Below are 19130 nucleotides of genomic sequence, written 5' to 3' on the forward strand. Positions count from 1 at the left end.
GATGAATTTTAACAAGGAGAAATGTAAAGTACTACACTTGGGCAAAAAAAATGAAAGGCACAAATACAGGATGGGAGACACCTGGCTTGAGAGCAGTACATGTGAAAAGGATCTAGGAGTTTTGGTTGACCACAAACTTGACATGAGTCAGCAGTGTGATGCAGCAGCTAAAAAAGCCAATGCAATTCTGGGCTGCATCAATAGGAGTATAGCATCTAGATCAAGGGAAGTAATAGTACCACTGTATTCTGCTCTGGTCAGACTTCACCTGGAGTAAACTGCACCACAGTTCAAGAAGGATACTGATAAGCTGGAACGTGTCCAGAAGAGGGCAACCAAAATGGTCAAAGGCCTGGAAACGATGCCTTATGAGGAACGGCTTAGGGAGCTGGGTATGTTTAGCCTGGAGAAGAGAAGGTTAAGGGGTGATATGATAACCATGTTCAAATATATAAAAGGATGTCATATAAAGGAGGGAGAAAGGTTGTTTTCTGCTGCTCCAGAGAAGCGGACATGGAGCAACGGATTCAAACTACAAGAAAGAAAATTCCACCTAAACATTAGGAAGAACTTCCTGACAGTAAGAGCTGTTCGGCAGTGGAATTTGCTGCCAAGGAGTGTGGTGGAGTCTCCTTCTTTGGAGGTCTTTAAGCAGAGGCTTGACAGCCATCTGTCAGGAATGCTTTGATGGTGTTTCCTGCTTGGCAGGGGGTTGGACTGGATGGCCCTTGTGGTCTCTTCCAACTCTATGATTCTATGATTCTATGATTCTATGATTCTAACTGCAGGTATCATTTGGTAAACTGAAGGTGTAAACCATGTAGGATGTGTCATCATCAACCAGCCTTCCGCAACCTGGTGCCCTCCAGATGCCTTGGATTACAACTCCCATCAGCCCCAGCCAGCAAGGCCATATGATGCGCCAGCTGAAGGGAGCAGGGCTCATGGGAATTGTAGTCCCAGCTACATCAAGGGCACCAGGTTGCAGAAAACTGCCACAGTGTCGTGGCCTATGAGAGTTAAAACATAACAGCTTGAGACAAGTCATGATCTTACCTTGCACTCTGGCCTTCAAAGCATCCATGGCAGAATAGACATTCCCCTTGAGCAGGAGGTGGATGGTGGAGCCAATGGTCCAGCTGACATCTGAAAAACACAAAAGCACCACCTGTCAAATCTGGAGCAGTTCCCACCTCTTCGGCCTAGCTAGGAAGATGTCTTATGCTGTACATAGGGTTGCCAGACTCAATAGAGGACAGGACTTCTGTGCCTTTAATTGCCCTGCTCTCTTTTGAGTCTGGAAACCTTAAAGAGAAACCAGCAGACCCTTTGCTTTGGAATTAAACAAAGGGTCTGCTGGTTTCTCTTTAAGGTTTCCAGACTCAAAAGAGAGCAGGGCAATTAAAGGCACAGAAGTCCTGTCCTCTATTGAGTCCGGCAACCCTAGCTGTACAGCTGTTATGCTCCTGTTGGCTTTACTTATTTTAATTCACACTGCGATTGTTTTATTCTGCTTTGATTGTTCTCTTGTTTTAATATTTGTGGTTTTAAATTTCATTGTTAGCTAATCACAGAATATCAGTTACTGAGTAATACACAAATACAGATAATAAATTTATGCAATGTAGTTTTACATACTGCTCTGAAATCCAATCTTTAATGAAGACTGGTTTATACATTTTAAACTCTCTGGACATTGACACATTTTTCCCACCCCCAAGCTGCTCTCTGCATTCAGAAGGAAGTTTTCAATAGCACCCATGGGAGCCTTTTCTCCATCTTATCTTACTGCTTGTGCCAAACCAACAAACCATCAAACCCCACTCACATTAAATATTTGGTATGAGAGGACACTCAAGCAGGAGCCGGACCCATTCCTGAGTGCCTGATGAGGGTACTTCTGCAGACAATTGCATATTGCATTCACACAAGCCTCACGGACACTTGAAATATATATCTGAGATGTACACGTGAAAAAGCAATGTGTGACATGGCCCTGAGGCAAACATAAATATACTCAGCAATGGCAACTTACTGTTCAGGTCACTGAGGATTTGCTGTTTTGGGACTGTAAACTGCTCTACGGTCAGCTGAACTCCCTATAGCAGGGGGTGGGGAGGAGGAGAGAGAGACTTTTAAAGGGTTGAAATAAGAGCTCAACTCACAACTTGGCATCTTTCAAGAAAGATCCATTTCTGAACTCATGCAAGCCTTGACCCCTTGCTACACAAAACCCCCAAAGTTAGGCTGTTTGTTTTGTCTTCTTGCAAAGCTGAAACGAGACATGGAGGTGTGAGCTCTTAGCCCTGTAAGGTCCAGCGGGAAGCCAGTGAAGCTTGACAGTACTTGCAATTGGTACCTATGCTGGCTTATTCAGTGACCCAGGAAGGGGGACTACTGGCAGGGTGACATTCCATGTGAACCAGTTAACTAGTCTGTGCACGTGGAAAGTGCATTTGAACGTGAATGGGCCTGTGTGGGATACTTACACCAGTAAGGGCTTTCCAGGTGGTCCACATTCCATATAAATCTATTTTTTAAGAACTTAAGAAGGGTCTGCTGGATCAGTCTAGTGGCCCATCTAGTTCAATTTCCCATTCTCAAAGTGGCAAACCAGATGCCACAGGCAGGATATGAGTGCAACAGCGCTTTCCCCTCCTGCAGTTTCCAGCAACTGGCATTCAGAAGCGTTATAGCCTCCAGCTGTAGAGGTAAAATATATCCCTCAGGATATACCCACCAGTAGCCACTGATAGCCTTCTCCTCCATGAATTTGTCCAATCCTCTTTTAAAGCCATCGCTGCCTCTTTGCTTTCTTGCGAGAAGGAGCGAGCATGCTGCCACGACACACATTTCAAAGCCAGGATGCATGTGCCCCAGTAGAAAACACAGATGAGGTACAAGTGCTTCTGTGACTTCAAAACTCAACCCAAAGGGCAAAGGGACAACTAGAAAGGAGGCAGAGAGGTGGCTGTATCACAGGAAACTTCCCAATGTCTTTGTGGAAGTCAGAACCTTGGCAGAATGAGAATGTCAAGAAATACAACAGGGGTGCTGACTTTTTGACTTGGTAATGAAATTGGCCACAGTCCATTTTCAATCTGTGAAGTGGGATAGATTTTTGCTTTGCTTTGTTTTGCTTTGTTTTGTTATTTGTAGGCAGTAGTGTGTGTTTGTGGTGTCAGTAGCTGAATTTCATGCAGAATTTGTTCTTTGAAAAAAACAATGTGTGCACACACAAACCTAGTTGTGTTGCACTCTCCGGGAGTATTTTAAGATTACCACTGCTCCCCAGCCCAGGATAGTTATACAAGAACATGAAATGGCTTTGGTAATTTTCTTTCAAGTCACTTGATAATAACAAGAAGAGAGTCTGTTGGGGCAAAGACTGTGGGGAAAGGCTGAGGCCCTTCTTCATGTGCCTCCTCCCCAAGAGGCCTGGTGGTGGAAACACAAGAGCAAGCCTTTTCTGTGGTGGCTCCTTGCTTGGAGAATGCTCTCCCCAGGGAGGCTGCCTGCTGCCTTTATTACATATCTTTAGGAGCCAAGCAAAAACATTCCTCTTCTCTATGGCGTTTTAAACTGTGTTTTTGTTTGATACTATGCTATGTATTTTTGTGTTTTTATATTGTAAACTGCCCTGTGATCATCAGATGAAGGGTGCTATACAAATTAAACAAAGAAACAAAATAGAGCATGATTTGCATGAAGAAGGTCCCAGGTGAAACTATGCTCAATCTTTATTGACCATTTGTTCTGAATTGTTTGCAGAGAGGTCATATGACAAAGAGCATTCATCTTGATTTACTTGTGGTCGAGATGAGTGAATATGTCAGTTTCTCATCTTTCCAATGTTAAGTTCAGTTCTCCACATTTCCACATCAGTATGTGATCTTTTTCTTAGTCATCATGAAAATTCATGCAGTTTTGCTTAATATACACTTTTTCCAATTTGATTTTGCCTAATATGCATATGTTTGCAATGCAAATTTCCCTAATATAATGTATTTTTGTATGTTGTTTTCACGGATACATGCATTTTTATGCACACCTCCCCCCCCCCCCATATGCACTTTTGAACATATTACTTGGCTGGAGAACTGCACTGCACTGCAAAATTCAGAGAAGTTATTGTTTCAGAAAGTATGAATTAGATATGTTTGCCTTTAAGTACAAACTGAATTAAATTTCTCCTCTATCCTTAGCTTGCCTTATGGTTAATCATTTGTCCATCCCACACCCTTTAGCCGCCACTTAAAGTTCTGTTATGCGCTTGAATTGCACTTGCAAAATAGTCTGGAGGCAAACTTATTGTTTTGCGTGTGGAAGTAGTGGGGAATGTAGGGGCTCCTGGTTGTGGATTGGCCACATCATATTTTGTTTAGCCTTATGTAGGCTGACTGATGGGACCCCCTCCCTCTTAACAACAAAGAATCTTGCAGTGCCTTAAAGACTAACAAATCAATCACAGCAGCAGCTTTCACAGAGAAAGATGGCTTTGTCATATTCATGCACCTGAGAACTAACTGGTCATTACGTGGGAAATCTGTGATTACTGCTTCCAGTGTAGAATCATAGAATCATAGAATCATAGAGTTGGAAGAGACCACAAGGGCCATCCAGTCCAACCCCCTGCCAAGCAGGAAACACCATCAAAGCATTCCTGACAGATGGCTGTCAAGCCTCTGCTTAAAGACCTCCAAAGAAGGAGACTCCACCACACTCCTTGGCAGCAAATTCCACTGCCGAACAGCTCTTACTGTCAGGAAGTTCTTCCTAATGTTTAGGTGGAATTTTCTTTCTTGTAGTTTGAATCCGTTGCTCCGTGTCCGCTTCTCTGGAGCAGCAGAAAACAACCGTTCTCCCTCCTCTATATGACATCCTTTTATATATTTGAACATGGTTATCATATCACCCCTTAACCTTCTCTTCTCCAGGCTAAACATACCCAGCTCCCTAAGCCGTTCCTCATAAGGCATCGTTTCCAGGCCTTTGACCATTTTGGTTGCCCTCTTCTGGACACGTTCCAGCTTATCAGTATCCTTCTTGAACTGTGGTGCCCAGAACTGGACACAATACTCCAGGTGAGGTCTGACCAGAGCAGAATACAGTGGTACTATTACTTCCCTTGATCTAGATGCTATACTCCTATTGATGCAGCCCAGAATTGCATTGGCTTTTTTAGCTGCTGCATCACACTGCTGACTCATGTCAAGTTTGTGGTCAACCAAAACTCCTAGATCCTTTTCACATGTACTGCTCTCAAGCCAGGTGTCTCCCATCCTGTATTTGTGCCTTTCATTTTTTTTGCCCAAGTGTAGTACTTTACATTTCTCCTTGTTAAAATTCATCTTGTTTGCTTTGGTGTAATTTCTCCTAAAAGCAACAGAGGGTGGGACTGACTGAAATGGAACACCAAAAGCCAGGAGAAAGGTATAGAAACCAGCAAGCATGCAAAAAGCACAAGCATACTTTCAAAAGTGCCCACTGAAAGGAATTACCCTGTTTCCCCCCAAATAAGACATACCCATAAAATAAGCCGTAGCAGGATTTCTAAGCATTTGCACAATATAAGCCATACCCCAAAAATAAGACATAGTGATAGGCGCAGTTCTGGAGGGTGCCAAGGAAGAGGCGAGGTTGGATGTGTAATTAAAAAATAAGACATCCCCTGAAAATAAGCCATAGTGTGTCTTCTTGAGAAAAAATAAATATAAGACAGTGTCTTATTTTAAGGGAAACACGGTATTATAGTTCACCGCATTAGGGGCACAGCTTCCTTCTTCAGGATAGGCAGGGATATTTGTGCAAGCTGTTTCAGCAATTCTACATAGTTTTAAAGTTTAAGATTGCTCCAAAGGAAAGACCCTGTCTTCCAAAATGCATTAAGCTGTAACAAAACCCTCTTACAGTTTTAGCACACTTTGGAGTTCAAGTTTCTCCTCTCTGCATTTCTTTCTGTTCTGGACTGGGGTCACTGCATGGGGAGGCAGGGGGAACCAGTTAATTTGCTTCTGTGCATCCCCTCCATGACTAATAGCAGTTCTAGAATGGGGATAATTGGAGTCAAGGACACAGCACAGGGGGGAAGGGTTAGAGCTTTCTCCAAACTGGGCTCATTGGCAACTCTTTATAGATGAAGGGAGCTATATGGGGAGGATTTAGGACCACAGAAACCTCTGCAACAATCAATATGTCATTCTTTCCAAAGAGTCATAAGACGTTTCGTGATGTTGAGTTTGTTTGTTTGTTTGTTTTGCTACAGCAGAGTACCGGTAATCTATTTATGTTAGGTCTTTAGTAAAAGAGTAAGCTGTTGTTTTTCATCTTGGTTCAGATTGGGAACAGAGCCTCAAATAAGCGTAGTTTTTATTCGTTTTACTCAGAGTAGACCCACTGAAATTAATGAATATGGCTAAGTTGGGAGTAAGGAACACCTGGATTGCTAGTAGTATGTATGAAAAGGATCTAGGGGTCTTGGTGGACCACAAGCTTAACATGAGTCCACAGTGTGATGCAGCAGCAAAAAAAGCTAATGCTATTCTAGGCTGCACCAACCGAAGTACAGTAGAGTGTCCTGATCAAGGGAAGTAATAGTCCCACTCTATTCTGCCTTGGGCACTACCATTTAAAAAGGATATTGACAAGCTGGAATGTGTGCAAAGGGGGATGACCAATATGATCAAGGGTTTGGAAACCAAGCCTTATGCGGAACGGTTGAGGGAACTGGGCATGCATAGCCTGGTAAAGAGGAGCATGAAAGGAGATATGATAGCCATGTTCAAATATCTAAAGGGCTGTCATATGGAAGATGGAGCAAACTTGTTTTCTCCTGCACTGGAGGGTAGGACTCTAACCAATGTTCTCAAATTACAAGAAAGAAGATTCCAACTAAACGTCACTAAGAATTTCCTGACAGTAAAAGCTCTTTGACAGTGGAACAGATTCCCACCAGAGATGGTAGATTATCCTTCCTTGGAGATTTTTAAGTGGAGGTTGGATGGCCATCTGTCATGCATGATCTAGCTGAGATTCCTGCATTGAAGGGAGCTGTACTAGGTGACCCTCTGGGTCCCTTTCAACTATAGATCTATGATTCTATAGTTCTATGAACTGGATAAATGTTAGTAAAATAACACCTTAATTTTTTTGAAAATGTCTGAAAATGCTTTCCTCTCATCTTTGATGTATGGGGACTTCCTGTGGAATGCACTCTGCACCTGACCAGAGGCACTTCCACCCAATCTTATTTTGTATGTTGCACATACAAGTTCTCGCACTGAGGGCAGAGAAGGAAAGAACAAACGTGCTAGAAACAGGACAAGGAAAGTGCAAGAGCAGTAGAATATATCCAACTCCAGCAACCTTTGCCAATCTGCTCCTCTCCAAATGCTTTGGATCCCAATTCCCATCAGCCCCAGTCAGCTGAAGGTAGGCTTGCTGGGACTCATGAGAGTTGGAGTCCAAAACATTTGGAGGGCATCATATTGGGCAAGGCTGAACCAGAAGCATTTTGTTGTTTACACCATCCTAAAAATGCAATCTCTCCCCCGCTGCAAATGCACATTTTCTCTGTCCTGCTATGCGGTAGGTGCCAGATTTAAATGACACCATGAAAAGCTTGTAGGTTTGTGGCATTAAGTGGATAATGTTTGGTGCAGACTTATCCGATTTCTAGTTCAACTCCTCCCAGTCAGGGAAGTAACATCTTTTTAAAACTCCCAATAACAGGGTGAAACAATACAATACCCATTAAGATTTAATGCTGTGTATGAACAGCAAATTAAAATGACTCCCAGCCAGCTAAATCTTGCCCCATCACTCCACTCCCAAATGGCTCATCACCCACTTCTGGTTAATGAAGCTGTTCCTCTGCAGCTTGCCCCACTGCTCAGCAACCGGAGGACCCCATGGCGCCACAGAGATCTCTCACAGGCTGCAGAGCAATTTCTCAGCCTTTTCTCTGCTCTGGGCTTGCAAAGGGGACACGTCACTGCCAGCTGCAGAAGAAGATTGTGGCACATTCAGTGTGCCCTGGATTTGTGTCTCCAAGGACACCCGCTTGCCAGCTCGCATTAGCACACAAGCAGTTAAGGAGCCTTGCTGTTGCTGCTGCTGCTGCTGCAGCTGCCAAGCGTGATGGTGGTTAGCAGCCAACCTATCTGCCTTGTCCTTCCACTTTCTCAGAGCAGAAGCAGCAGCCGCAGCCGCAGCCGCAGCCTGTGGGTGGGTGGGTGGGTGGGACAGGGAGGGGGGGAGGACGTCTCCACATCTGAACCAGTAGCTGACACACTCAGGTACCATGGCAGATTCGAATTCTAGTCTTAAGGCAGCCCTAAAACATACAGTACATTGAAAACACACCAAATGCAAATTTCAAGCACATGGCTTCCCCCAAAGAATTATGGGAATTTATCCCTCACAGGGCTACATCTCTCAGTACCTATAACAAGCTACAATTCCCAGGATTCTGTTTTGGGGGCAATTCATGTGCTTTAAATGTATGGTGTGGACCTGCTGTTCTCACAGAGAGCAGTTTTGCTCAGTTTCTCATATTTTGCTATCTTAATTTCAGTCTGCCACATTTCCGCATCAATCTGCATTTTTTAAAAGAGCTTATTCACACATTCCCCTAATATACACATTTTTGGTAAGGGAACTGCATTGCAAAATTCAGAGATGTGTAAGTTTTTGAAGTATGGGTGTGTTTCAATTTGTGTGTCGTTTGGGGTAGTTTGAATTAAGTCCACCCCCCACCCCCCATCCCTAAGAACAGCTCAGTGCACTGAGCCACCAGCCTCCCAACACTTCTGATTCTGATCTGCCTTCCTCAGAATTTCACCTTCATCCTGACTCATCTCTGTCCTGTCCCACATCCACTGGGCTGGAAAAACCACTTCCCTGGGCCTCAGCACCCAATACTTTGAGCAGAGATCTTCTTGAAAACAAGTAACATGAGTCTTGTAAAGCAACCTAGAGGCACCTAGCCCCAGAGCACCACATAGGTCCAACTTTGCAGTCGTGATTCCATACCCATGATTCTATACCTGGACATCTTAGTAGTAAACAGACAAAATTTCCTTACAATAATGACTCGTAGCAAAGGCGGATGGGCAGAGAAAAAGACAAGAGGTGTTGCCAACTTACTCTGGGGACCCAGTTCATGTGGTGCCTCAAAACCTGCAGGGTGTTTAGTGCATCGCGGGTACCAGGCTCCAACTCTTCTTTCACCTTCTGATTGGCAGCAAAACCACAGATAACACCACCTCTGCAAGAAAAGTGGTACAAGCATAGTATAAGTAGTGATCTCCTCTGTCCGACTATGCACGTCGCTTGTTTTGGTTACTGAATACTGCAATTGAATATGTGGGAACTGTCTCCATGTATAGATAATGGAGTGGAAATACTATCAGGCAGAGTGATTGCTCATTCACACATTGATTTGCAGCCATCAGGTGATGGACCTGCAGTCTGCCTCCCAGGTAGTTTTCATGTCATGCCAGCATTCTGTACTTCCAACGTTGCTGACTTACTTCCCTCCCTTTCCTCCAAGGAACTCATGGTGGCAAACATGGTTACCTCCTGTTTTAGCACCATAACAGCCCTGTGGGGTAGGTTATACTGACTCGCTCAAGGTCCCTTGATGAGCTTCATGACCAAGTGGGGATTTGAACTCTGATCTCCCCAGTCCAACATTCTAACCACTGCACCACAGAGCTCTGTTGGTCCAAAATCAGCCTTCCTTTAACCTTCTCAGACTGAGGACCATCTCCAACCCCAGCCTGCAATATGGGACAATTCTCTGCTTGGCAGATTTGCCATTTCTTTCTCATTTGTGCTTTGATTTTCTCATTAGTCTTTTCTTTCTCCATTCCACACATCTTTTCTCCTTTAAAAATAAAGCCTACACAACAAAAAGGAAAGGGTGTTGCTGGCTCTAAAATCCACATGAAGTTGCAGCATCGTCCACTTGAGAGTCCTGACTCACTAGCTGAAGGCCAAAATGCTAAATTAACATGAAGCATGAGGAACACTAATCTGTCTACAGCGTCTCTGCAAACATCTTGAACCACAGACAGTGCTGGCATAACTTGTCCACAACAAATCAGGATGCACAGAAACCTGGGGAAATGGTTTGTGAAAGGAAGGAAGGGAAGAAGGAATGGGGCTTACAGGAATTGTGCTCTGTGGGTTAAAAGGAGCCCCACCTGCGAAGCTTCAAGGTGAGTTAAATGACCAAATGAGTTTGGTCAACCATGAAGCCCAGTGAGTGAGTGACCTTGGGCCAGTCACTGTCTCTCAAGCTGGTTTACTGCACAAGGTTGTGGTGAGGATAACATGGGGAGCAGGGAAGAACTGTTGTACACCATCTTGAGCTCCTCAGAGGAAAGGTGGGGCAGAATTGGAAGGAGAAGGAGACAAAAAGATGGTGGACCAGGCGGGCCACTGGTCTGATTCAGGCCAGTTCTTATCCTTCTTCTGCTCCTATGCTCTTAGACACTGGTGGGCAAGAGTTACGCAGTTTGAGACTACAACTCCCATCTTCCCTGGCCCTGACCATTGGCCATGCTGACTGGTGCTGATGGGAAGCCCAACGCAATCAGGAAAGCCTAATTCCTTATTTAAAGCTAGGTAGGCAAAACAACAACCACCCAGAACCTCTAAATATGCCTGGTAGGAAATGGGAAAGCCAATGCAGGTGTTGAATGACAAGCCTCACATCCTCCCCCAAGTTTCATCTCTTTCCCCCTCCATGCAACTGTCAGTCCTACAAGCAGCTCCCCCTCCCACTGTGCGGATGTTGTAGCCAACTCAGGTCCTCACTTACAGGATGACAAGTGTGGTCAGGAGCAGGCAGAATATCAGGAGGTTGCGCTGGCAGAGAAGGGAGCGGCGGTATGCCTTGATCCGCCCACCACAGCGCCTGTGCTTCCGGCGGCAGCAGAGGCACAACCCGGTCACGGGCACCGCCACAAAATAGATGACAGCAATTGTGGCACAGATGATATATCCTGTTTGATACTGGAGGATCTGGAGAGGAAAGCAAGAGTCCTTCAGAGAATGATCGCTGGTCTCTGAAAAGTGGTTAGGAGTACTGAAAGTGGTACTGAAAGTGGTTAGGAGACCCCCAAGTCCCATCCCGGAGCTACAATTCCTACAGTGGTTTAACAATCAATCTCCCTATGGAACTCTGAGAATTCCAGGTCTCTGAGAGTAATGGGGGTCTCCTAAAAAGTATCAGCACCTCTAACAAACTCTAGCTCCCAGAATTCACCAGGGGCTGTTTAAAGTGGTATTACAGTGCTTTAGATGTATGGTGTGAATGTAGCCTTAGTTATGATTCTCATTGTAATTGAAAAATGTCCATTGTTAAGAAGGATTAGGTCGAAGAGGGGGCATGTGGATTCCTTGTGTGCTAGCACTCAGCCACGATAACTTTTTTGCAGCAAAAACAAGGAGGAGCCTTGGTATTAGCTTTTGTGGGTTACAGCGCACTTACTTCATCAGACCCCTGGGTAAGAGGGTGGCACTTGAGGAGGTCTACCTACGAAGGAGGGAAGCGGGTGGCACTGTGGGTTAAACCACTGAACCTTGGGCTTGCCAATCATAAGGTCGGTGGTTTGAATCCCCGTGATGGGGTGAGCTCCCATTGTTCCGTCCCTGCTCCTGCCAACCTAGCAGTTCGAAAGCATGTCAAAGTGCAAGTACCGTAGATAAATAGGTACCGCTACAGCGGGAAGGTAAATGGTGTTTCCATGCGCTGCTCTGGCTCGCCAGAAGCGGCTTTGTCATGCTGGCTACATGACCTGGAAGCTGTACGCCGGCTCCCTCGGCCAGTAAATCGAGATGAGCGCCGCAACGCCAGAGTCGGTCATGACTGGACCTAATGGTCAGGGGTCCCTTTATCTTTACCTTACCTAGGAAGGAATTAGTTTAGGGCTGCCGTAAGTCTGGAATTTCCCAGACATGTCCAGTTTGGGGGGCCCAACCCCCCCCCCCCAATCTGGGTAGATTTTTGCATTTTGAATTAAATGTCCGGGTTTGGGGGGGGTGCTGTTTTTTTATGTTTATGTTTATGTTTTTATTTTGTCCGGCACGTGCATGCTCAGAAGGCAGGCATTGGGTGACCTGGAGAGGCCTGCTGGGGGTCGTGCTAGACCTGGTGTTGTTCCTGGCCGCCGCCAGGCCTTGCGTGACCGTCCTGGGGCTGCTCAGCCTCCCATTGTGAGCCGGAGGTCAAAGACAGCAAAGGTAAGAGAGGTGGGGGTGTCCTGATGGTGGGGGTCTGGGTTTTTGATCCCTAGAATATGGCAACCCTAGATTAGTTGTGATGGGAAGAACTCCCATGTCTTCTGTTATAATCTTCTCTTACCAACATCCTCAGATTTACTGCCCACCAACTCCAAGTCCTCGCCATCTCTTAAATATCTGCTAATGTCAAATCTCTTTCAACTGTCTACAGAGCCTTCAAACATAATTCCCCAACTATACCTCCACTTGAGCCCATGTCTCAGAAAACTTTCTTGTGGAAGCCATGCGTGCATAAACCTCAGAACTGTAGGTGGGCATATAAATATGAAAATACCTAAGAAACTAAACTGTGGTATCCAACATGGATTCTGAGCTCACAAAATGGTGGACTTCCTCCCTCCTCTAGTTTTCCTTACCTGTGGAGTATTAGCAGACGGTGGGTCATTTAGGGCATCCCTCAGCAGCTCTGTAGAATAAGACACATTAGTTGCAGAATATTAAAACACTGCCATAGCAACCCACTCTCAACCCCTTTGCCCAGGGCCTGTGCTTCTCTTCATAAAGGGAAGATCCAGTTCAGCACCAGTTTTGTGTACAGTACGTATAAAACCCTGATTTTTTAAAATAAAAATCCTTAAAAAATAAAATTCTTAACACTAATTATACCTTCCTTCCATTGCAATGATAGGAGTGTGTTTATCTGGCCTTTCAAATGTCTCCCCAGAAATGTGGAACAGTATCAAGGCATATAATGGCGTGCTCTGGTCCATGGGGTCACGAAGAGTCGGACACGACTAAACAACAACATCAAGGCAACCACAGTTCCTACAAAACTGACAAGCCACTTCATTGCCCTTTCTTCTCTTTGAAAAATTATTTTCTTGGCATTCTATATCTTATTCCAAAAGAAACATGAATATAGTCAACCTGCCAGGCTGCTCTCTCATTCTTAAGAGTTTCCATCTTTAAACTTGACAAACAATGGGAAGCCCAACCATTCATAACATCAATGGAGCAAATGGTTGTTTTTTCTTTTATAAGCATAACTGAGGAGCTTCCTGTGACGATGGTTAATTGTGGGTACCTATTATTTGTCTTTTTATTATACACACTTTGAGAAAAGGGCCTCTTCCTTTTGGTTATTAGAGCCTCTCCCCTTTTGCATGGAAATGACATGGAAATGTAAACTGTGACTCTGTTGATCCATTCACAGATTGATCCTGTACATGTTTAGCTACTTGCAAAATGTCTCACTAAGTTCTATGAGGATTACTCACAAGGAAGTGTGCATCTAATTGCACTCACACACCACAATCCTGATAATATTTACTCAGAAGTAATTTGTACAGAGTTCAAACCCCGGTAAGTGGGAATAGGACTAGAGCTCAACAGTTCAAGCTTACCGTAAACATGTCTACTCATAAGTAAGTTCCTGAATGCGGGCAAGTAGGTACAAGTTTGCAGTCCTGTCTCCCAAGCAGTGACTACATTGGCTTACATGAGGGATTGTTCCTCCATACAAGGACCATTCATATGGAAAACTACCTGTAGCATGTCAGGATCTAGCCTACCTCTCTTTCTAGGTGCAGGATAAGAGGAACATTTTCCTATGGAGGAGCAGTCGGTCACATGAGCATTCACCTACAGCAGGAGTAACCATTGTGCTGCTGCCCTTCAGGTGTTCTGCACTGCAGCTCTCAGCAGCCCAAGCAGTGCTGGATTTACGTACAAGCTTCACAAGCTATAGTTTATGGCCCCACTCTCTTGCCCCCCCCAAAAAAAACACAGCAACAATTTGTTGTTGACAAAGGACAGCTGGACATATAAAGGACCCCATTACCTTCAGTAGCTTAGGGCCTCATGAAACCTAAATCTGACCCTGAGCCCAAGCCAAGTTGGCCAGTGGCCTGTGGGTGCTGGGACTCGAGTCATAGCCTACCAACATCTGAGGGGCTGCACATTAGCCACACAGTGCTAAGTGGTGCAACTCATCTCTGTATGCCTCAATTCCCCACACCCACTAGGGCAGGCATCCCCAAACTGCGGCCCTCCAGATGTTTTGGCCTACAACTCCCATGATCCTTAGCTAACAGGACCAGTGGCTGGGGAAGATGGGAATTGTAGTCCAAAACATCTGGAGGGCCGAAGTTTGGGGATGCCTGCACTAGGGTGTTAGCATCTACCTTAATATGTAGGAGAGGGCAGTTAGCTCTGAAAAATAGCTTTGGGGAGGAGGTTAACCCCTCAGTGTTGCCTGAGCTACCTGGCAGCTGCTCACCAGAGCTGCAAAGAAAGGAGAAGGGCAATCCGCTTGTGCATCAGCTTCTTCTCACATACTTTGGCCATGAGAACCAGGCCTTGTTCAGGACCTCAGAGGCTCTAAATCAGGGGGAGTCAATATGGTGGATCCAGACACTGGGGATTACAGCTTCCATAACCCTTCAACACTGGCCAGGTTTATGTGAGTTGTAGTTTACATAGAGAAGGCAGAGAAATCCAGCTCAGCTTGCATTTAACGGTGAACCAACCTAAGCTGCACTTTCTGAAACAATACACCAACCAAAACGCAGCCATCCTATGAAATGCACACTTTTCTGGATCTCGCAGTGCAGTTTTCCAGCCAAGTAATGTGTACAAAGAAAGTGGAAAGCGTGCGGAAAACTGCAAAAGTTAGTGAAGATGACATACAAGAATGTGCTCTATTGGTGGAAATTGCACCATGAAAATGTGTAGAAAAGGCAAAATTGCATAGAAAAGAAGGGAACTGGAAAAATTCACTGGTGAATTTTCATGAGGACAAAAAAAATCACAAACTAATGTGGAGAACTAGGAGAGAAACTGAAATTTACACATTTGTCCATCCCTAAGTTCACAGCATCTGGGCAGCACCATGCTGGCCACCTGTGGACTGAAGTGACACCTTGTCACACCCTTCCTTCAATCCTGTTCCCACTCAAATCCCAGTCATTAGGTACACGTTTGCAGTCAACTCCCAGTCAACGTCCGTCTGTGGAACAAACAAAGCTTTGCTACTTGCCCAGGCAAGTTGATTTATTAAAAGGAATCCAGGTAGAAAGCATGGTCATGTGTCCCTTTACACCAATCATCTGGTCACAATCTTCCTGGCTAGGGTCAGATGTGTCATATTTTAATTTTAATTAATAATTTCTAAATTTGCATCTATTCCATGCAGTTTATGCAAATCAGTGCCCCCTTCTTTGGTGATTCATTTCCTCTGTTTTGCCAATGCGCAAATGGCCTGGGGTGGGGGGGCAGGGGGCCCATTGCTTTTCAACTGTAATATGATGGTGGACTCCCTCCTCTGCTTTGCCACATATGCCTTGAATCCAAACAGCTGACATTCAGGCACGCCAGCCCAGGCCTCCTCATATGGGAAATATCTGCATTACAGTCCTATCCCATTCTATCCTGAATCCACTATCAGAGGTAATGTGCCCCTGGGGAGACTACTGGTGCTGCATTCGGGTTCAGCTTATGAGCTTCCCAGAAGAAGCATCTGTTTGGCCACCATACTGATTTGTTAATAATCAAAAAGCGGCTTTTGCTGTAAAAAGCTTACTTTTCAATTTCTGTTTTGTAAATAGTGTTTTATAGTTTGTAATTGTTTTATAGGTGATTTGTTAATTATTTTATATTATTTATGCTATCTTTGTCATGTTCCAGTATGTTTTATGATGTTATTGTTTTTCATTGCTTGAAAGACACTTTGAGATTCATTCGAATGAAACATGACATAAAAGTACAATCAATCAATCAATCAGTCACTGTGAGAAATGGATGCTGAACTAGAAGGGATTTAGAGGGAAAGTGGGGGTGCAATTTAAAAGAAATTGTATTGTTAAAACAATTACTGTATGTTGCTGTCAGGAGCAATGTTGAAAACGAATATCAAAATGTGCTTCTTGGCCATGCGGGAGGAATTGATTTGCCTCTTGCCTTCCATTCTAAGTCATGTTTGCAGCACCCCCTTGAGCGCCCAGTCGCACTCCTCTCAATCTGCCTCTGCCAGATGGACACCCTGCCAGATTCCTACATGGCTGGGGTCTGCCTAAGGTACAGAACAGACTAGGCGTGCTGGTGGGTTTTGTTGAGGGGAAAGAAGGGAAACACCCACAGAAGTTGCTACATGTTGGATCAGGCTGCAGGGACCCACAGGACACTTCCAGGTGACCTCTTTTATTGAGCATTTCTTTTGATTTGTTTACAGGGGAGTTATGTCACATCAATCCCACACTTTCCGTGCACTTTCTTGTCACTTTTCTTACTGCAAAAAGTTGCATTTTTGGAAGAAGCAGGTTTGCTGCACAAGAGCACCAAGTCCACTTTAATTGCAGAACCTGAATTTGCTGGATAGGCACCTACCACTGGTGTGCGTGTGTTGCATTTTAGCCACCCCAGCAGAGAATGAAGCTGCTGTTAAGAGCCTGCAGTGGCAGTAATGCCTGGGGTTTCTTTCATGTGCATCTTTCCTTGGGTCCCACATTTCTCTCAAAGGTCTCAAGGCCTTTCTGTTGCCTTGGCTCTCTGGTTGCTTTTTCTTTTCTTTTAACCAGTGCCTTCTTCTGTGGATTTGGAACTAGCCTGGCTAGGAGATCTGAGCAGGTGACAAATGCTTCACCCTCATGCTATTAGAAGGCTTATCTGCTGATTCTTGCCCATCAAGTTACTCTTGAAGGTACAAGGCCTGGTCAGGCTACAGCTTGTTTTCGTTTCTTGCTCCATTGGCAACTGCACCCGGCTCCCACAGCTGGGAGAAGTCGGCTTTCTTACCTGTCGGGAAAGGGTTCTGCTGAACAACTTCAAGGTAGCTGTGGACAAGGGCGTAGAGGTGATCCATAGATCCAGGGACTCGGTGGTGGGCAGGAATCCGCTGCTCAGCACCCACATCAGCAAACTGAAGGATGGGCGAAGGGCTTCCCAAGGAGCATTGCTGAGAGTGGACAGGATCCAGGAGAATGGCAGTGAAGGCCAAAAGCTGGAGCAGCGGACATGGCATCCCAAAGCCACGGGTGCCTCCTGAAACTGCTGCGTCCTGCATTGGCTCAGAGATGGGTCTCAGCCCCAGAAATTATGACAATAGAGAGGTGGAGGGTAGGATCCAGTGCTATGGGAGGGGATTGATCCTCCCCAGTGACACTCTCTTCTTCCCTTGAACCAACAAGGGGAGCAGCCTCTTTTCTTGCCGTCAGATGTCCTTGGCTGTCCGTCAGTGCTCCCAAGCCCTGCTTGCAAAGCAGAGGGCATGAAGGAAGGGAGGCATGGCCACTTCTCCCTCTTCAGCTGTTCATCTCTGTCTGCAGCTGAAAGGCTTACAAAGGGGGGGGGGGGGAAGCGCAAGCAACAACCCCAAACCTGCCAGACGAGTTTGATCCTCGCTGCTGAGCTTCTCGCTGCTTCCCAGCTAGTGGGATGGGGCAGGGTGCGGCTGCGCTGGGTGGAGGGGAAGGAAATGAGGAGCTTTTCCCAGGAGACATTATCCCCAAACCTTATGATTGTTCACCCACTGCACTGAGTCAGCTGGCCACATGCCCTTGGTTGCCACAACTGTAGAGGGAGGTAGCTGCATCCTGGCCCCTAATTAAAAATATAACACCTATTGTCCCAAGGAAGGCACATTTTGAAGGTAGACTGTATTCTTCAAACATTTCAAGCAGGTTTGTCTGGTGAAACTGACTCTCCAGCTTCTAGCTCTCTAATAATTCCAGGTTGATATCTATGAATTGGTGATATTTGAAACCTGCATGCATGAACAGCACTGAGTCTACAATAAACTGCTGTGTTGTGGCCCCCTGGCTCTGCTCATTGTCTCAGCAAGTTTAATGGTTGTCTTTTGGGGGGGGGCACACCAGTGTGGTTGCTTCCACCTTGCAGGAGGGATTTAAGTGCATACCATAAGTGCACTGAAAAGGGAGCAATGCAGGAATGCTTAATGGATCACATCCACACTATATCACACAGTCACAGGGAATCATGGAAACTGTAGTTTGCTGTGGGTTTGACAGGTCAGCACCTTTAATGAACTACAGTTCCCATGATTCCTGGGGGGAGGGGAGAGCCATGACTGGTTGCTTTGAATATAAAGGTGCTTTGAATATATGGTGCGGGTGTGATGAAAAAGACATAAAAACAACCTGCAAGCGAATCAGGATGGACTAAGGATGAATGCTTATTCTCATATAGCCTTCCTGCAAAGAGAATGGAATGAATGCTCAGTAAAGGCTCAACCTAACCTAACTTTGTGCAAGCAAATCAGAGTGCTCCATATCAGGTTGTTGGGAGGAGACCTGTGTATGAAAAGACAACCATTAAACTTGCTGAGACAACGAGCAGAGCCAGGGAACCTTAATGCAGCAGTTTATTGTGGACTCAGTGCTGTTCATGCATGCAAGTTTCAAATATAATTTTCACCAATTCAAAAATTAACCTAGAATTATTAAAGAGCTGGAAGCTGGAGAGTCAGTTTCACTAGACAAACCTGTTTGAAATGTTTGAAATGTGCCTTCAAAATGTGCCTTCCTTAGGAACATAGGTGTTATATTTTTAATTAGGGGCCAGGATTCCTCAAGCCTTCTTTGTGTATTGCTGGATAGTCCAAGCAAGTGAGAAAAATAAAAGAATGTTTTTGCACATTCAACATGGGATAGCCCCGTTCCACTGCAGCCTATTAGTGTAAACTTTAGTGTCATGCAGCAGCTGGGTAGGAAAATGCAGGTGAGACTCCGGCATTCCTGAAGGCCAGCACAGACTTGCAGGTTCTTCGGAACGGAGGCCGCTGGCAGAGTGCCTGCCCAGACAGTTTCATCATGGATGGAGCCATCTTTGCCAAGCATTGAGTCTCATTCATGCTTTTGGCAAGA

At 45.3% G+C, this 19130-nt stretch overlaps 1 protein-coding gene across 1 annotated transcript in view; it reads right to left on the minus strand.

Annotated features, from left to right (window-relative positions):
- PROM2 (prominin 2) overlaps window positions 1–17784 on the minus strand; it is a 66679-nt gene extending 48895 nt beyond the window's left edge. The window contains exons 1-6 of the mRNA XM_035119046.2: window positions 17044–17784; window positions 12669–12718; window positions 10829–11031; window positions 9148–9268; window positions 2036–2099; window positions 1057–1146 (exon numbers count right to left, since the gene is read on the minus strand). Coding sequence (XP_034974937.1) covers window positions 1057–1146; window positions 2036–2099; window positions 9148–9268; window positions 10829–11031; window positions 12669–12718; window positions 17044–17311 — 796 coding nt within the window. The 5' untranslated portion in view covers window positions 17312–17784. The remainder of the gene's footprint in view (window positions 1–1056; window positions 1147–2035; window positions 2100–9147; window positions 9269–10828; window positions 11032–12668; window positions 12719–17043) is intronic.
- Between the last annotated feature and the right edge of the window lie 1346 nt (window positions 17785–19130).

The sequence above is a fragment of the Zootoca vivipara genome, chromosome 6 (assembly GCF_963506605.1).
Source record: "Zootoca vivipara chromosome 6, rZooViv1.1, whole genome shotgun sequence".
NCBI classification, from domain to species: domain Eukaryota; kingdom Metazoa; phylum Chordata; class Lepidosauria; order Squamata; family Lacertidae; genus Zootoca; species Zootoca vivipara.